This window comes from Phyllostomus hastatus, unplaced genomic scaffold (assembly GCF_019186645.2).
Source record: "Phyllostomus hastatus isolate PE091 unplaced genomic scaffold, TTU_PhHast_1.1 phas_scaffold_93, whole genome shotgun sequence".
Taxonomy (NCBI): Eukaryota; Metazoa; Chordata; class Mammalia; order Chiroptera; family Phyllostomidae; genus Phyllostomus; species Phyllostomus hastatus.
Window position 1 is genome coordinate 32,642,253 of NW_025334042.1, and position 20,044 is coordinate 32,662,296.

The following is a 20,044-nucleotide window of genomic DNA, read 5'->3' on the forward strand; positions in this document are numbered from 1 at the left end:
TACATTTAAATGTCATGCTGTTGCAGCCATGTCCTAAACTCTTCGTACCTTAGTTATTTACACTGCACATTCCTAGCATTTAAAAGTAGTTTTCGTATAAAAAAAGTGTATCAAAACTGTTCTCTTCTTTACTCTTTTGTCTCATCCCCACCACCTTCACTGTGTATGAGCCACACTGAGTTGGGAACACGCTGTTCAACCGCACCCATCTTTAGCCTGCGTTGCTTGCATTGCTGAAAACCACATAGGTCCTGGAAGGACTTCAGACAGATTTTTATAAACTTGAATTTTATATAATTTGAACTGAGTTTATGTTCTGAATTTATAAATTTTGTACATGTTTTGAAAGAACCCTTTTTATTTAATTCACCAGTTCATTCATCGGCTTGCCATAGGGAAGAGATCTGGAGACCAGGAATTAGAAAACTGACTTCACTGTGTTACCTCTGACCCAGGGTCCTTGGAACAGTTATGGCTGCTTTGGGCATGGTCCCTTCCTTGTAGATAATCTCTCTCTGTTAAAAAATAACTTCTCAGTTTTGTGTTATGTTTATAAAGACTTTCTGTGGACTGAGATTCTAAAATAAAATTCTTCCATATTTCCTTCTAGGAATTTTAAGCTTTCATTTCTTTTGTTGTTGAACTATTTTCTTATCTGGAATTTATTTTGGGATGAAGTTTAGTTAGCTTCATTTTTTTTTTTTAGAGGGCTAATCAGTTGTCTTAATACAATTTTTTTAGATAACTTATAATTTCTCTTCGTTTGCAGTGCAACTTTGATAAGTATTAAAGTATGCCTGTGGTGATTCTTGCTGTCTGGTTGTTTTTGGTGTTCATTTAGTTAAGTCTGTTGTTGCTGTTTGTTTAACAGGAATCTTAATTTACTTGAAGAGCTACTATGTGGAGTACAGTGTAGATATACTCTGAGTAGATCCACAGGTTAGAAGTAGGACAAATGGCTGGAAATCACAGTAAGACATCATTCCAATATAACATGGATGTATCTAATAATTAAATTTGCCCATCAGTTTTCTCACAAAATATTGAGTTTCTTATAAACCTGTTAGTCTTTATCTTTATGTATTCCAGGTTTTATGTCATGCCTGAAGTGCTCCTCCCCTTAAATTTAAAATTGTACATGTTGTCTTATATTTTCTCTTCCTGTTTCCCTGTAGGTACTACTAAAAATTTTAGACCAATACAGACAGAAAGAGTACGTGGCCCCTCGAGTTCTTCAGCAAGCCTTCAACTATCTCAACCAAGGGGTGGTTCATTCTGTAACGTGGAAGCAAATGAAGCCACACATACAGGTGAGTGTCGGGAGCCGTTCTCCAAATATTCTCTGGTTAAGTTAGGTTTTCTAAACAAAGAAAGTACTACTAATTCATATTTTATATTGAATATATTTTTATTTCCACTAATAATTACAAATGGGTGCAATCTTATACTTATTTGAAGGACTTGGAAATTTAAGTATTTGAGAAGAGTGAGAACTTGAAGTTTTATGAGTTAGAAGGCTTGGATTCCATTGATCTTGCTTAACTGTTTACTTAAAGATAGAATTTCACATTGTTATTTAAAGAACAAATGAGAATGAAAAATTATGGGCCATTAATAAATAAAGTCTTATTTGCATATAGACATTTTTGAGTAATTCAACAATGTTAGGAACTGAATTTGTTTTTCCTCTTAAACTGTAAATTCTTAAATTCTGTAATCTCTAAGATGGTATCTAAAAAAGAAAATAAATCCTTTTTCTTTGCCTTTAGTGTCCAGGATAGAATTTGTTTAGTATTATCTTATGACAGGTTTTAAGAAATATCATATGATTTGCATTGTTTTTTTGTGGATATCTTAATATTTGTCTAATCTCCTTGATCAAAGAGGGATAATTTCTTTGCTATGAAAAGATACTAATTTCATTTTATTCATTGTGTTCCTATAAAGTAAGGGTGAATTGTGATAGTATTTTTTTCTACTTGATGCCTTTGGCCTTACTTTTACATGGCTATAATGTAGGATTAAGAAAACTCTTATACTTAGGCTGAATTTTTTTCTCTTAAAAATATTTAAGAGGTGATTCTGTTTTTAAATATGTAATTAATTGTTAGCAAACAAAAGCAGTGTACACACGGATGTGGTTTTTTTCTTTGCCCCTGAAACCTGCATTTGTAGAGTAGGAAATTAGGTTTTTGAAAATGGAAGAAGGAAAGAACATTTTAATATTGTTGCTAGGTTGACATTTAGGACCAAATTGGGAATGAAAAACAGTTCACAAAAAGAAATACAATAGTAAATATAACCTTGCTTGATGTTTATTTCTCTTATGTTTAATACTAATTTGTTAGTAAAACTTTATTATCCTTTCTATTCCTTCAAAGAAGAACATTTACATTCATCTCTTTCTTTATATCATTAATCAATCGTTTAAAAACAGTCTTACGTTTGTCCTCGCCCTCGGCCCCTGCCCCCACCCTAGGCTCTTGCTTTCCTGTCTCACTTCAGCCACTGCCAGCTCAACGGAAAACAACAGTTGGGAAGACTAACGGTGTAAAGGCATTCAGTAAATACATTATTAGTGTTCCCCAGATCTGAATAACATATACCCATTGGTGGTTGTTTTTCTTCCTTTGTAGAATATCTCTGAAGATGTGATCTTCTCTGTGATGTGTTACAAAGATGAGGATGAAGAGCTGTGGCAGGAGGACCCGTATGAGTACATAAGGATGAAATTTGGTAATCGAGATGATTTTATTCCTCATTATTTCCTGGGTGCCTAAAATATTGTAGCTGAATTTATATTTTAAGCAGATTTTATTACTTTGTTAAATTGTCAAAGTTCTGCATTGTATAATAACCTTTGAAACTCGTGCGAGTTTCATGTTCTGTAGAACTGGTGAACTTTTGAGGCCTTTGGGTCCGGGAGGTGAAAAGCCACTTTATTTTATCCCTCTTACGGGTGCTGAAGCAGTCTTAGGGCCGTCTATAACTTTTCTGTCGTGATGCTGATCTGCAGGGGTCACCCCTTTCTGTGTCTTTTGGGATACCCATTTACAGATTGGGTCGTGCTCAGTCTGGGAGATCCTTGGGATTTCTGCATGTTTGAGGAGCACCTCAATTTAGTTTGCTTCTTTATCCCAGAGACTGAGTACTCCACAAGCGAATGAGGTTATCTACAGTGGCCCCATTGTGTGGCCTGGTTTCTGGGGTGGGGGGTTTTTTTAGTTTCGATTTTCCTGGAAGCTGTTGAACGGTGTAGATTGCCTGAGTTCATTTCCTTTTATCCCCAGTTTGAATTAATTGCTTCATGGAATACTCAGGCACTTAACATTAGCAAAATGTTATTTGTACCTCTGTTTCTCCCATGACTTAGAGTGATCCGAGGGCAGGGGCTTTATCTTATTTGCTTTATTGTGCATTCTCCATTCCTTCTGCATCTCTGCATACTAGTGTTTGGTCCTAGTATGTCTTCGATAAATGTTGAAATAAATAATTGGTAAAACTAGCACTGCCCAGGGCATGTGGAAGGTGCTGTGGCAACACAGCGCTTTCCCTTATTGGGCCAGGTGTCTCTGGCTACTTGAGTTAAGCCTACTGGTATAGGTGCTAGATTGCTTTTCCAGTGCTTGGTGTTAGTGTTATTTGATTCAGTAAGTGAAGAATGCCTCTTCTCTTGGAGACAAAATACAGGAAAAACGAATGAATGAGAAATAGTATTTACCATCTGCTTCATTTCTTCATTCCACCTTTTCCTTTTAAAAACCATTACACATGGGCATGATTTTTCCCCATCCTAGTGCCTTTGTTTTCCTAGGAGCAGAGTGATTAGCCAGTCTCCTATCTTTTTCTGTTGTATTTTTTTTTCCATCACCATTTATCCCCTTTGTACCTTCTTTCCCCTGCAGTCACCACACTGTTGTCCATGTCCACAAGTCCTTTTTCCTGAAGCCCTCCACTCCCTCACCTCCCTGCCCCCAGAGCTGTTATCCTGCTCTCTACCTATGAGTCTCTCTGTTTTGCTTTTTAGTTAAGTTTGTTCATTAGATTCCACATATCAGTGAAATTATATGGTATTTGTCTTTCTCTGACTGGCTTATTTCAGTTAGCATAATGTTCTCCAGATCCATCCATGCTGTCATAAAAGGTAAAACTTTCTTCTTCTTTTTTTCATGGCCAAGTAGAATTCCATTGTGTAAAGGTTGCATAGTTGTTTTATACACTCACCTATGGATGGATACTTGGCCTGCTTCCAAATCTTGGCGATTGTAAATAACACTGCAAAGGTCATACGGGTGCTTAATGTTCTTTTGTGATGGGGGTCTGCGGGTGCTTAATGTTCTTTTGTGATGGGGGTCTGCGTCATTATGGATGGAAATGAGACATTCACACACAGATTACCGGAAGGATTACCGAATCTGGTAGAGGAAAAGGGACAACATGGCTTTTCTTTCTAGGGGAGCAAAAGCCTCCGCCCTTGCTCCAATGAGCTTTCATTGTCTTAGTGGGCCCTTTACAAGAAGGTCATTAACTATGCACTGGCTCGCTTTAGGTGGTTACCTTTTATAGAAAACAAAGGAGCCAATGCTGCTAATCACATCACAGAAGAAGGATATTTGCAAATGAAAAGGCAAAAGTAGTTGAACCAGTTACACTTATCCTTGGAAGGTTTAGCGTGGTTTTTAGGAAGTTGCTTTGCAGTAAATGTCCTCAATTCAGGGTGAGGGAGTTTTAGCAAAAAGCGAGACTCATAGCGGCCTAAGTACATTGCAGGCCTAATTCCCCACAGGAGAACCTATCTGTGGGTGTGGGTCCTGTGTATCTCCGAGTGCGAGCTGGGCCCACGCCACGCAGAGTGGTCTACTACACTTTTGATTAGTGTTTTGGGTTCCTTTGGATATGTTCCCAGCAGTGGGATTGCTGGGTCAAAAGGCAGATCCATTTTTAATTTTGTGAGGTATCTTTATACTGTTGTCACAGTGGCTGCACCAATTTGCATTCCCCCCAGCAGTGCAGAAGGGTTTCCCTTTCTCCACATCCTTGCTTATTGATGACAGTCATTCTGACTGGTGTGAGGTGATGTCTCATTGTGGTTTTAATTTGCATCTCTCTGATCATTAGTGACGATGAGCGTCTTTTCATGTCTTTCTATCTTTTTCAATGCATTTTTTAAATATTTAGCTTTTCTGTAATACCTGTTTTTTTGGTAATGTCAGAGTAATTGTTGAGCTGTTCAGTAAGTTACCATTATTTCTTTTTTTTTTAACACTTGGTGTTTTTCTTTTCTTTATAGATTTTTTTAAAATTGATTTTTGGAGAGAGAGGAAGGAAGGGAGAAAGAGAGGAAGAGAAACATCAATGTATGTTTGACTCTCACATGCCCCCTACTGGGGATCTGGTTCACAACCCAGGCACGTGCCCTGACTAGGAATCGAACCGGTGGCTGTTTGTTTTTCAGGCTGACATTCAGACCACTGAGCTACACCAGCCAACACACACTTATTCTTCTTACCAAATAAGATACTGTTTTTAGAAATAAAGTAAGAGCTATGAGTGTTGACAGATTTTACATTTTATTGGTTAATAGAGAATATGGATAACTCAAGACTAGCTGAAGTGCTTTTTCCTTAACCATTTCCTTTTTATTAACCATAGATGCAATGGCTAGTTTTGATTTTTATATTTTACTTTTGTATAATATACATAGAGAAGAACAATTACTACATTAGTTTTCTTTTTATATTTTTGTCACTTGCAACTGTTCATATGAATGAAACACTCCTATCTAAATGTATTGACTGATATTAATAATAAAGTTTTTAGATTCGGTAACAAGTACAAGAACCCAGGCTTTGATGTTAAGGCAGCCTGGGTGTGAGTGCTGGCTTGGTCATCTCCTCCGGGCACTGTGGGCAGGTTACTGAACCTCTCTGAGCTGCAGTGTTTTCAGCTATAAAATGGGCAGTGGTAAGAGTGCAGATGGAATAAATGGGATGGATAATACACATAACTAGTTGTGTTAACAGCTTAGTGTGGAATACTATTGGATACATGCTGGTTGAAATCTTGGTATTGTCACAGGTGGGCACAGGTAACCAGGTTCTTGGTGATCAGGACAAAGAATTGAACCAAATACCTGGAGTTTATAGCAGAGAACATGGGAGCAGGCCAACTCCAAGCAGAGATTGACCTCATGGGCTGGAGGGACTCTATTCTTATAGGGCGGATCCTTCCTGGCTAGTTTTGGTGGGCTTTTACTGAGTATGTACAAGTCGTTGTATTACTTTAAAGCTATTGCGCATGTGGTCTCCCATGGTCCTCCCCGATTGGCCACCAGGGAAGAGGGTCCCACAGTGCTACCAAATTGACCTCCGTTTCTCCTGGGGTCCCCCTGTACTAGGGTTACCTTTCCCTTTGCCAGAGAATTTTAGCTCTCCATGTTAGAGACTGTTGAAAAGGAAAGGAATTATTTATTCAAGTTATACAGATTTAAGAGTAATGACTTAGTGTCTTCATCAAAATCCCAAAGTCCCTTGAAACACCCACAAACACACACAGTCCTTCCTTCCCCCTTTGCCCAGTCTGGGGTACCGTATCTCAGGAAAGGAAATAGAAGTCCATGGCTCAGGCAGCTCCCAGTTATTCCCAGTAATCCGAGCTCGGCTGGTAGGCTTCCCTCGCTTCCCGGCACCCTCAGCTGTGTTGCGGGGATCTCCAGCTAAAGCCGTGTGGTGGTTCTCTGCTGAAGCTGAGTGGTGATTCTTCTCATGGCTGTGAGGGGGTCCTCACTCTACCAAAGGTGCTTGGTTCCCTTCACTGCCACAGCCGCATGGTCCTCCCTTCAGTGGCTGCCGAGTCTGGGTTTAAATATCCTTCCAGTTTTACTGGGCTGCCATCATGAGTCTGTGCAGGGGTGGCCCCATGTTGTGGAGCCAATCATCTCCAAGCTCTCACGCAGGCGCTGCAACTAGGGGGAGTTGCCTCCCAGTTACATCTTGGGGGGAAGTTCCTTCCATTCCCCTGGCTCAGAGCATGGCCACAGCTATTTAACATATCTATGCAACCAGTTAAAGGTTATAGATGTGTTAAATGACCACACTAGAGGTTAGCTGCAAAGGTTAGTTGCTATGCAAAATAGCTATCAATGGCCCTGCTCCATGTGTCCCTTCCCCCAACTCACACCTGTGGTGGAGGATGAGGACATCCTATATACCTTTCTAATATTTCCTGGACACCTTGAGTTCTGGACCCCATTACAAATCTTTCTTTCTGGGGCCCCCTGGATGCACCCTCCTACACCCAGAGCCTAGAACAGTGCCCAGCACATAGTGAGCACTAAATAAGTTTTCACTGTTTTTTGCTAGAGGTACAGCAGTTGCCCTGTCCTGAGTGAAACAAATATCCTAAAATGGGTTGCTTTTTCAAATATGATTGTCTAAAAAGACAGCCTGTAGAGTTTGATGCTTTTGTGCATAAAAACAGTGATAGCCTCTTAGCTCTTGTATGGGGTCAACCAGTGTTGTGTGTGGGCTGTTTTGTTTCTTGGTTTTGGAATAGTGATTAATCAGGTTTAAAATATATAGGAAGTAATTATATTTTTACTAACATGGTTTAACCTTTTAACATCTTAGATATTTTTGAAGATTATGCTTCTCCTACCATAGCAGCCCAGACACTCTTATATACTGCTGCGAAGAAAAGAAAAGAGGTACATAGTTATTCTTTGTAAATCCTGTGTTGTTTGATACTTTAATATAACCCTAGTAATTGAAAAATGGTATTATTTGTTATAATCTATCACTTTAAGAATGCTTTCCTGTCCTAGTAAGTGCAAAGTGTTATTTTGTTTTATTTATAACTACTTGATAAAACACAATAAAGTGGCTTTAATTTTGAAAATTTGTGTTTTGTATATAATATTATAATAATGCGGTGAAAGCTAATGTACACTAAAATGTATTCTTCTATTTCTTTAGGTGTTGCCAAAAATGATGACATTCTGTTACCAAATCTTAACAGACCCAAACTTTGACCCTAGAAAGAAAGATGGAGCCCTGCATGTGATTGGTTCCCTAGCTGATATTTTATTGAAGGTTAACTTGTTTAAAATTTAATTTACTTAAAACAGTGAAGCACAGGCAGATGAGAGAATATGAAAGTTATGGATAATTTAAAACTAGTGATTGCTTCTGCATGACTGAGTTGACTGTAAATATTCTTTCTGTCACCTGTTTCTTTAGTTAAAAGGAACATGTGATTTTTTGTCAGTGTTTCTGTATGAAACTGTTGCTATATAAAAAAAACCATGAAATGGCTTTATTTGTTTCTACAAAAATCAGTCAGTATCAAATAGTATTTAAGGTACAACTTTTATCTTATTTTAAAATAAGCAATATGTAGGTGAAGTAATTTTACCAAATTGTAAATAGAAATATGTTAAGTGTAAGTTATAATAAATATACTTTATTGGAATGTGATTTCTGCATATGAAAAAAGCATTGATAAGTTGAAACCTAGTTTCTGTTTCCTAACAGAAGAGTTTATTCAAGGACCAAATGGAGTTGTTGCTGCAGAATCACGTCTTTCCATTATTGTTGTCTAACCTGGGGTATCTTCGAGCTAGAGTAAGTTTTTCGTATTTTCATTACATATCTTAAAATGTTTATTTGTAAGGTAATTATTGAACTAAATGTTTTTGAATAAGTTGACATATATTAAGGTGAAATGAAGTCAGATTGTTTCTTATGTCACATAAGCTGAATAAAGAACAAACTAGTAAATAAAGGGATTTGTGGATTTTAATTCCAGCTGTTTTCATTTTCCACCCTAGCCTCACTTCCTGCAGATGCAGAGCATGCAGTGAGGGGGATGATGTTATAGCCACGGTGCAGAGTAAATTCATACACCGATTAATTTTCAGTGTCCAAAAAACAGCATGGAATTCTAGTTTGGCTAAAAACCTGATTATGATTTCTAGTATGTAAGGTACATATGCCTTAGTAAAGTGGAGAAAATGATAATCCATGTAAGCTTATTTGTGTTCTAAGTGTGTATTACTCCTAGAAGCAATGTATTTTATGGAGAAATAGAGCTTTAATTCAAGAGCCTAGTATGTATCTTTATAACTACATCAACACAGAAAAATTTCTTGCTAAACACAGCATATGTTATTAATGCCTTATACATTCTAAAATATTTTATAAATAAGATAATCATCACTAGAGAAATATTTGGGCAAATGTAGATTAGAGATGTCAAGCACGCTCAAGTATTTTTATAGGTAAGCTGCTCTCTCTGAGATTATGTATAAATTGTAATTCTCTTGATAAAAGTCTTTAGTAATTCAAATTAATTACTGTTGATTGTATTTAATGCACATAGAAAAATTAAAAAAAGTAATAATATGGTTCTGTGGTCTGACAGTTTAAGATTTGGTCATCTATACAAGGTGTAAAATTCTTCAAACCTCACGTGAACGGAAAAAGGAGGTTTGGTGGGATGTAAGAGGAAGCGGTGTTTCATGTTTGCTGCACAGGCTGGCCTGTGGATGTCAAACATTGGTTTCTAGTGGCTTTAACATATAGATAATCAATTAGGTATGGATCATAATATTTATTAAAAGCATAAACAGGACATTTTCTTTTCTCTTTTTTAAGGCATGTTCTCTGAATTATTCAGTTTTTCAACACATGGTTCACAAACTTTAAGCCAGTTGAAGCATAGGGGCTAGGCTAGGATTTATATTTGAAATCGGGGGGACTTTCTTCTTTATAGACACTTAAATTTGGCTCTGTTTTCTTTTTCCTGTGAAAAATGCTATTGCATATAGGTAATTTAAAATAAATCAAACTGCCTATTTAAAAATAAAATGATTGGGAAATTCAGTAGTTAGCAACTTATATGCTACCCTCCAAAAAATAAATAGCACTCGGTAGAATTAATGATATGTAAGTTATGCATGACATTATTACAGAATGCCATAAGCCTAATAGTTTCCTATTTACATTCTTATAACATAGTCCTGTTGGGTACTTCATGCGTTCAGTTCTTTGAAGTTTCATAATGAGCTCAATCTGAGAAATGCAGTTGAACTGGCGAAGAAGAGCCTGATTGAAGATAAGGAGATGCCTGTCAAAGTCGAGGCTGCCCTTGCTCTCCAGTCATTAATTTCCAACCAGACACAAGGTAAAGCCAGAATTACCTTTTAAAAGGTCTGCTTGCTTGTTTGTTTGTATTTGGACGTGGTCTTCTCAGATAGTTTTCTTCAGTTGCTTCCCTACTGAGGGTGATTTTGTAAGCCTTAAGATTTTGGGGTTGAATTTCTCAACTTCTGCCCCCTCAGAATTTAATAGGAGTTTATTCTTGACCTTTTTAGGAATTCTTTTTCACTGTGGTTTCCAGAAAAATTTTAGATTAGGGAACAAGTTGATAATTGTTGGGCATTATGATAGACTGGGAATTCAGAGACTTGGTGTCTAGTTTTGATTGTGCTACTAATTTGCCACATAAACCTGGGCAAGGCACATGGTTTGTTAAAGCTTAGATATCCATATATTAAAGTTTAGGGGGTTGGGCCAGATGGCTTCAAGATTCTTTCAACCCTAAGATTCTATGGTTTTGCTACTTTTGAAAGTAGCAACTGTCATTTCTAGTAAGTGATAACATAGATATTTCATTTGTTTAGAAGAATATTCCTTTCCAAGTTCAAATAAACCTTTGGAAGTAAGCATGAACCCAGTTTACCTCTATTCAACAGTGTTTGAATGGAAGTCTGAATATTGTATAAGGATACATGGGGAGGAGGCTGGATAGAGATGAGGTGGGGCAGGGAATGGGCACCATCGGTACTGGGGATAGTTCTATGTGCATATTTTTTATACTGTGTCATGCTAATGACAGAACATATTTGTAATTTAAATTTCTCAGTGGGGGCTGTCGGCATTTTGGGCAGGACAGTTCTTTCCTGTGCAGGATTGATTATCCCTGTGTTGCTCCGGGGAATATTAATGTGTTGATGGAGAATGTTTTGGTACAGCATTGTAACTTACTGAACACAGAACAAGAATCTATCTAGAACCTGTTACACTGTGTCACTTTACCTTGTGAGCAAGTTAATTCTTTTTATCACTTGTGATGGCTAATTTTTTAGTGATTTTGTTTGTTTTATTGCATTAGCTAAGGAGTATATGAAGCCACATGTGAGGCCTATTATGCAGGAGCTATTGCATGTTGTTATAGAGACAGAAAATGATGATGTAACTAATGTTATCCAGAAGATGATATGTGAATACAGTCAAGAAGTAGCCTCAATTGCTGTTGATATGACCCAACAATTGGTAAGACTGGGAAAAGTTTTATGTTAGTTTGGTATAAAAGCCTTGAATAATCTAAATAAATTAAACTGCAAAATTTAGAGTTCAGTTTTATGTGTAACTACAATGTTAATATAAAAATAATTGCTCTTCTAATCTTGACAGTTAATTTCTATATTTCATTAGATTTGAATCTAATAACATTTAAGATGTTCTGCTGTCATCTATAATATTCTGAGATTTCATAATGACTGACCTTAATGTGAGCCTTCTAAATTTTCACTTTCTGGGCTTTGAATCATGAAACTCATTGTTTTTCAGTTTTAGGCAATTTCTTATATTACTTCCTTTATTACTTCCTTGATGAATTTTTCCCTGCTTTTTTTTTGTGTGTGTCCTGTAGTTCTGATGTAGAATATTGGGCCAGGACTGAGGTTCTGATTTTCTTACCTTTCTCTGCCGTCTGCCATATCTGTTCTTTTTGTCTTCTCCTAGGTGATTCCTTGACTTTGTCTTCTAAACCTTCTATCAAATTTTTCATTTGAGTATTACTAGATTTCAGTTTTCCTAGATTTTGGATGTACTTGTTTCATGACAACCAGAAGTTAAATACTAGCTCTCTGACTGTAATAGCTAATGTATATTCTACTCCAGCGACTAGATAAGGAAAAAATGGCTATGTTTAAAACATGACAGGTTCTGTCATTGATCACTTGGCAAAGTGCATGACTTTGCCGACATTTATGTGTGTGACACTGCTCTCTGCTCACTTATAGTGAAGAGGAGTGGGTACGACGATACTGATTGTTGAATGTGTTTGTTAATTTCATAGGCAGAGATATTCGGTAAAGTTCTTCAAAGTGATGAATATGAAGAAATCGAAGACAAAACAGTAATGGCTATGGGAATTTTACACACCATTGACACTATCTTGACAGTTGTCGAAGATCATAAGGAGGTAGGATTTATTCGTGTTTTATTTTGTCATTATAGTACATTAACTGAAATTCACATGGTCAGTGGGCACACATTTTAAAGTCTTGACTTTTAAATTGATATTGAGTTATGTTGCTAAATGTTAAAAATTATCCTCAGATTTTAAAAACATAATAAAATGATTGAGGGGAAATATTAAATGTGGTTATAAGTATGTACTATATCCTTTTGTTCTGAACTGAACTAAGTTCAGTACATCACATCTGCTGTGTGCCGGGCTAGGTTTTTAGGGAATACCAAACTGAGTAAGACTTGAGTTTCCCCTTCTGGAATCCATAGTCTAGTCTTCTTGGTAGAGAGTGATAGCCATTCAGTCACAGTGGCAAGTGTTAAATAATGTAACAAAATTCTGATGTAACAATTATTGTGAGGGTGGAAGGGAAGAAGAGCTTAAAACATAATTTCTCCTAAGCTGAATTCCAGAACAATTCAGGAAAAGAGCTGTGCAGACAGTCATCCAGGGCTTTCCCACCCGTCAGCCGGTAGACTCCTACCCGCTGCCTTCCTGAGTTAGATGGAGCAGGCAGCTGCAGTGTCCTCTTGCAGAAGAGGAAAACAAGGTTTGTGTACTCACAAGGGACGTGTTCAGGGTCACCAGATTTTGGGTTTGCAGTCCAATCGTTCTGATAATGTATTACTTTATCCCCATCTAAAACCGCTGCTTTCTTCCTCAAGTATCACATAACCTTTCCTTCATTCAAATTAGATTTGTGTTCTTGACCTCTGTGAGCTCAGTTAACTTGTTTGGCATTGAGGGCAGCTCTTGTTTTATACAGGGAGGACTTAGGAAGCAGGTGCCAGTTCTTTAACTAACATTGTTAAACTCTGTGGCTGTTGATTTATCCTGTGTTTATCACAAAGCAAATCAGGATTACCAAATCCTTAAAAACGGTTTGATATTCTTCGCCTGGGTAGGCCTTCTTTCACCTAAAAGGCTTAATGTGAATTTCAATTTCCATATTCATTATTTTATTTTAGTTTTGCATCCTTTTGAAACTGTATGGCCCTCTTGGGGACAGTGAGGTGTTCCAAATTAAATCATAACAGTATACTTGAGGGTAATTCCTTTACCTTATTTGTAGAACTTATACTTTAAATTTGAAGAGACCTGAGAAATCACCTAGCCCAGTTTTCCAAAGTGTGTGTGGAGGATGGAGAGTAGTAGAATGAGCGGCAGGATTATTTTGAAAACTAAACAGCATTTTATATTTCTGTTTTAATTTTTTACTTGATATTAAATTGATTTTGAATTTCAAGTAAAGTTAAAGGAGCATGTGAACTTACTGTGATTAATTATCAAGGGAGGCGAGGGTTGAAACTGAGAGCGCTAATCAAATCCAGCTTGCTCGCTTACACATGAGAAAACTTAAAGCCTTCAGCTAAATGACTTTTCCAAGGTCACAGATTAGTGATTTCCAACCATTTTCTCTTATGCCACACACAGACTAATTACTAAAATTCTGCAGCACACCAAAACATTTTTTTTTGGCAATGTGACCAAAAAAAACCCAGGTATAATTTTGATTCATTCATACCACACGGCTATTGTTGTGGTGGCTGTTGTCATCTTTTTATTTGACAATCTAAGGGAAAGAGGTCAGTGCCGCTGACTGAATAGTCAGGTGTTGCATGTTTTAAAAAGATGCAACTTGTGGTACTCCATCTGAAAAGTGCCATCATAGATAATTAGGGGCAAAATAAGGACTGGAATATTGTCTCCTGGTTGCCTGTCCTATGATTTTAAATTCCAGGTGTCCAGGCAGCGAAAGACAAATGCCATATGATCTCACCTTTAACAGGAACCTAAACAACAAAACAAAGAAACAAGCAAAATATAGTCAAAGACACTGAAATGGAGGACAGGCTGACAGTGACCAGAGGGGAGAGAAGAGGGAATTTCAGGGGAAAATGGGAAGGGTTTACAGGAACAACTTTAAAGGACACATGGACAAAAACTAGGGGAAGGGTGGTAATGGGAGGCAAGTGGGGAGGGTTGGGTGGGTGGGCTGGAATGGGAGTAAAAGGCAGAAAACTGTACTTGAACAATGATTAAAATAAGATTTAAAAAAGTAAAAAATAAAATCCATGTTGTTAAAAGCAGAGTTTGAAAACAGTATTTTCTCAAAAGGGAATGTCATATGTATGTGATTAATATGCAAATAATGTGTGAAGAGCACAGTTAAACGTCTAAAAGCACATCTTAAGCATACGTGGCTTTGCTTAATGGTTTTAAATATATTGACAGATTTTTAAACTGGGAAATTTTGGATTATTTGAACTTGAAGACAATTGTTTAAGCTGAATATTGTTTAAGACAATTGTTTTAGCTGAATATTATAGAATACTTGCGAGAGTTGAACTCTAGGATACTTAGATGAAAATGTAACATAGAGTGGGTTTTCATTTTTTTTAATTTAAAAACTGTTTTTGTACAAACACATATTGAAAAATCAAAGATGTGAAAAGGTATTCAGTGAAATTTCACCCTCTCACTCAGCTCAGTCATTTATCTGATTCTCCTCGCAAGGAGGAAGCTCCTTTACCAGGTTTTTTGTGTCCTTCCAGAGATTTTCCTATTATAATACCCTGGCAACGAGTGAGTAGAGTATGTGCATTTTTCTGTAATGAAAATGATAGCATATGGTTTTCATCTGCCATTTTTTACTTACTGTTTCTTTGAGTCTTCCATATTAGTCAATAAAGTTACATATTTGTAATAGTAGCGTAATATCTCTTTGTATGAAATATCAGATTTATTTAACCAGTCCCTTGGTAATGGATTTAATTATCTCTTGTTACGTGGACATTCCATTGTCCTAAATCTATGTAAATCCCTACTTTTCTTTTTTAATCCTCACTCGAGGATATATGTGTTGATTTTAGAGGGAGAGGAAGAGGAGAAACATTGATGAGGGAGGGAAACATCTATTGGTTGTCTCCCGCACACACTGCAACTGGGGATCAAACCTGCTATCCAGGCATGTGCCCTGACCAGGAATTGATCCCGAAACCCTTTGGTGTACGGGATGATGTTCCAACCCACTGAGCCACTCCTCCAGGACCAAAGTCTACTTTTAGATCACTGCCAGTCTGACAGATGACAAGTGTTAATCCTGTGCTTAGAATTTGTACTCTTTTATGTACTAAACATGTTTTTATAAGGTTAAAGTCCGTTTATATTTCTTTTTTGTAATTTTTTGCCTTTCTTTTTGTTGATATGATTTCATGTGAGGGAAATTTTATCTGTAATATCATTTGAAAATATTTCCCTCACTTTTTCATTTATCTCTGACTTCTACCTGCTCTATGCAGACATTTTTAATTTTTGATATCAAATGACTCAATATATTTATTTCTGGTTTCTGGGCTTTGAGTCATTTTTTTTCTTTAGGATTATACACAGTTCTTTGTATATCTTCTAGAATTTTTCATGTCTAAAGTTTTAATGTTGAAATCTTTATTAGGAATTTATTTTGGTATAAAATATGAGGTAAGAAATTAATTTGGTTTGTAATTTTATTATGGATTTAATTCTCATTTCCATAATTGGTTTACATTTCAGAACTTTCTGGTATTCTTACATGTTTAATTTTTCACATGAAGTTTAGAATTAACTTGTCAACTTCTCTGAAAAAAGCCCTGTTGGCATTTTTATTGGGATTAATATAACTTTATAGATAAACTTCAGGGTTATGATGAATTTTAAACTGTTTAACACTTGTCTTTAGGTTACTCAGCAGTTGGAGAATATCTGTCTGCAGATCATTGATCTCGTGTTACAGAAACATGTGATTGGTAAGTACAGAGGTTGAATAAAGATGTAAATTGAGAATTTAAAAAAAATCTAATGAACTCTCAGTGCATTTTTAGCCCTTTAAATTCAAGAAGATAGACAATTTTGAGAGAGAAGATGGCATTCTCTTCAGTTTTTAGATGTACTTTCTAATATTTGTATTTTTATTTAGAGAGAAATTTTGATGCATCCAATAAAGAATTTTTGGTCTTAGAATTTTTAAAGGGCAGAGAAGTTAAAAGTTTACATTTTTAGAAACCGAGAACCGGGGTGGGGTTCAGGTGAGGTCACTTGAATCTGGGATGGAGAATTGTGCAGTGATGGCATGTCTTATCGGAAGCGTGGCTTCATTGCTCTGCTGTCTGTTCCAGTGCCTGACTTCTGAGTGGAATTAGTAACCGTGCTGGATTTTATAAGCCGATAGGAGTTTGTAGAGGAGGCTACTTTTCCATATAGTCAAGCCTTTTGAAGATGCTAGTCCCAAGGCATTTGGACTTGAGGGAGATGCACCCTGTGTAGTCCACAGATAGAGAGAGAGATGCAAGAAAAGCCTGTTACTGCTTAGGAGCAGTTGTCGCCCAGCTTGAGCATGTACTTCTAATATATATGGGTAACGTTTGCATGTACATTTATAGGCAATATACATATATTACTTACAACATTTCCGTACATAAAAATAGAAATGTAAAAGGATGAGGTTAAAGGTGTTCTAGTACATTCTTCTCCCATCTCAGTGGATCATCTTGCACACTGCCTAGGGCACATGCTCCTTGTTTTTGAAGTCATTGTTATAAAGCAGTAGTTTTCAAACTTTGGTGTGCATAAGAGTCACTAAGGAGCTAGTTAATGTGAAGATTCCTGGACTTCACTAAAGTGAAGTAGTCCCAGAGATTCTGATTCTTAATTTGAGGCAGTGCCCAGGAATCTGCATTTTTACTGACTATTCCAGGTAATTCTCATGCAGGTGAAATAGTAACTTGGAGGTGCTTTCTATTAATAGGACCCCTAGATGCAAGTGCCTTTCTTTACTTTCTTACTAGAGCAAATGCAAAACAGGTAACATAATCTAGTAGCCAGAAAAGAGTCGTCATTAGTAATTGTAGGAAATTTGTGGCTATTTTTTAAGCCTGGCTATTGTGGAAATGAGGAATTCTTAATGAAAGTGTTACAGTAATAAACAGTGATTTATGACATGATCAGAGTCTTAGTTAACTTCTTACTGCACCCAAGGCCAACTTTTACTTTTTAGCAAAGCATCAATTTGTATAAAGCAGGTAAGGGTAAGTGAGGTTATTACTCATCCTTGGGGGATGTGTTCTAAGACCTCAGTGGATGCCTAAAACTGTGGGCAGTCCCAAACCCCGTATGTAACTGTATTTTTCTGTACATGCATAGCTATGATAAAGTTTAATTTATAAGTTAGGCACAGTAGGAGATTAACAACAACAATAATAAAATAGAACAGTTATAAGAGTATACTGTAGTAAAAGCTATATGAATGGCTTTGAGGCCATTGTTAAGTAAAACAAGGCCATTATGATGGAACACAGAAACGGTGAGACTGTGACAGTCAATCTGGTAAGCGGTGGCTACTAAGTCATGGATTGTGGGGGGTGCTCCGTCTGTAGAGCCCCCGCTGGCCGCTGTGGATGAGAATAAGTACCAAGACATGATCTGCCTGGAAAGGAAAGGTAGCCAATCTCTCAAAGGAGAAGGGCCAGGAGCTTGTTCCTTAATGGGCTTTTATTGGGTTTAATGTGCATAGGAATACAGGGCGTATATGTAAAGCTCATTTGTCATTGTCAGGCAAGGCAGTAATGATCAAATAATAGATAACATTCAAAGAACTATGAGGGTTTATTCTGAGTCAGGGTCGCTTAGCTAAAGGGCTATAAAACTTTGGTGAATGAGCTCATTTCCTGCTTGGACCCTTATCAGAAAACTGAGGGCATTCTTAGTAAACCAGGTTTCACAGGATTTTGTACATTCTTTCTTAGGCCTGATTGCCCTGGGGAACCTGCCCTTTCCAGCACAGGGCTGTAACCACCTCCAGCATTGTTTCAGGCTTAAGTCAGGCAGGTGAAGTAAGGCAGCTAAGAGATTAGGAGACTTCTTACAGACAGACTGAAGACTCAGGCTATGTCAAAGCTGAGGGGCGAGGGTCCATGACCCCCTTTTTCTATATCCCCCCAAGTCCTTCCCTGAGGGCCCCTTTGAGACCATGCCTGTCTTAGGTTGTCCTTCCCTTGAGGAATCTTAACCATCATTGGCTAACCAGTCATCTGCCTGGGGCCAAGCAGGGTGAAGTAAAAGGGGGCAGATTTGGCATCCCTGCCAGGAAGATAAGCTTTGTCTCCTTAGTGGCTGTTGGTCCCAAGGTCTTTCTACTTAGCCTTAACCATGGGGGGTTACAGCTTCTGAAACCAGGCAGGGCGGTTCCCAACATTGGGTGGGTAGTATATACCGTGTGGATACTCTGGACAAAAGGATGACTCATCTCCAGCAGGACAGAATGGGATGGTGTGAGATTTCATCATGCTACTCAGAACAGTGTGCAATTTGAAACTTAAATATGTTTACTTTTGGAATTTTTCGTTTAATAGTTTTGGACTGCAGTTGACTGTAGGTAACTGAAACCATGGGAATAACCATTATAACTGTGGATAAGGGGGGGACAACTGTTTTGGAATTATTTGAGTCTTATGCTAAGACACAGATAAGAGATATAAAAATATCATATACTTAATGGTGAGAGAAGTGGCAGCGGCCAGGCAGCCTAGGTGTGCAAAAGTTCCTGATGTCACAATGCTCAGGAGGAAGACCCCCTTCAACAAGGGGGCAGCGAAGGAGGAGATCAGCGAGGTGGTCAGCTAAAGCTGCTTTTGCAAAGTAGAAATAAAGTAGAAAAAGGTGGCAGAAAAGCATAACTCTGCAGACAAAAAAATGCAAACAACAGGGGAAAGGGGAGCAAAGGGAAGACAGGCTGAAGTGGCTCACTAGGAATTGAAAGTGGAGACACTGAAAACGGGAGCCTGGCCTCCGTTGAAGCAGCTGAGAAAGAGGCATGTCTGATGGGTGTCACATGCCGTGTCTTACCAGTGCTCCCTGTCTCCTTTCCTGTGCAATCCAGAGGAGTATTTTTATCAAGTATTCTGTTAAGGGAAGTTTTTGTAGCTCTAGAATAATTTTTAAGGAGCAGGAAACTCCACCTCATCCCATTTTTAAGTGTGAATGCTTTTTTTTGAGAGGTGAAATTATTTACTGGGTTTTTTTTCCGGTATAACCAGAAAATAGTGATATATTGAATATGGGAAGCTTTGATTATCTTGGGCGTCAGCTAACAGTTCATAGATGGAGTAGTTTTTATATCCTGTAAGGAAGAGCATATGGAGTGGTAATTTGGAGTCAGTTGTGCATTTAATATGAACATTAAATTGCTTCTGTTATCATGTTTTTGGTAGAATTGTTTACTTAAAGAAAAATCACTCCTTGATCTTGGCTGTCCCTGTCAGAATCGTATGCACTCTAACAGCTTTGGAATGATGGTCCAGTTTTCCTAGTTACTTTGTTAATGTGCTATGAAAGATTGGAAATTTGATTATGTAGAACATATGATATTAAATTGTGAATTTGTGGGACTTTGATATAACAGCATGTTGACATTTGAAGCTATTGGTACTTGAAACTCTATTAAGGAAATTAGCCTCCATGTTTTCAGCTGGGAACTCACTGGAGTGACTCCTTAGAAAAGAGCCACAACTATGTGACTTTTTAGGTGCGTGGTATGTATGTTAGGAATGGTGTACAGATTGAAATATCTGTGTACTTAGCCTCAAAACAACCAATAGTTATGAAAGAAAAAATTGCTAGATACTTAAAATGCATCTACAAAGGGAGGTAGAGAAGTTTTTTTTTTTTTAAGAGAGGCAGGTGAAGTTCATTTTAT

The 20,044-nt window shown here is 37.4% G+C and overlaps 1 protein-coding gene across 2 annotated transcripts in view; it reads left to right on the top strand.

Annotated features, from left to right (window-relative positions):
• The window catches only part of IPO8 (importin 8), a 58,609-nt gene that overhangs the window by 20,093 nt on the left and 18,472 nt on the right, over window positions 1–20,044 (top strand). For both annotated transcript variants that reach the window (XM_045829235.1, XM_045829236.1), the window contains exons 9-17: window positions 1,176–1,310; window positions 2,637–2,736; window positions 7,629–7,705; window positions 7,974–8,090; window positions 8,532–8,621; window positions 10,017–10,182; window positions 11,173–11,333; window positions 12,142–12,267; window positions 16,034–16,100. In XM_045829235.1, the coding sequence (XP_045685191.1) occupies window positions 1,176–1,310; window positions 2,637–2,736; window positions 7,629–7,705; window positions 7,974–8,090; window positions 8,532–8,621; window positions 10,017–10,182; window positions 11,173–11,333; window positions 12,142–12,267; window positions 16,034–16,100 (1,039 nt within the window). The remainder of the gene's footprint in view (window positions 1–1,175; window positions 1,311–2,636; window positions 2,737–7,628; window positions 7,706–7,973; window positions 8,091–8,531; window positions 8,622–10,016; window positions 10,183–11,172; window positions 11,334–12,141; window positions 12,268–16,033; window positions 16,101–20,044) is intronic.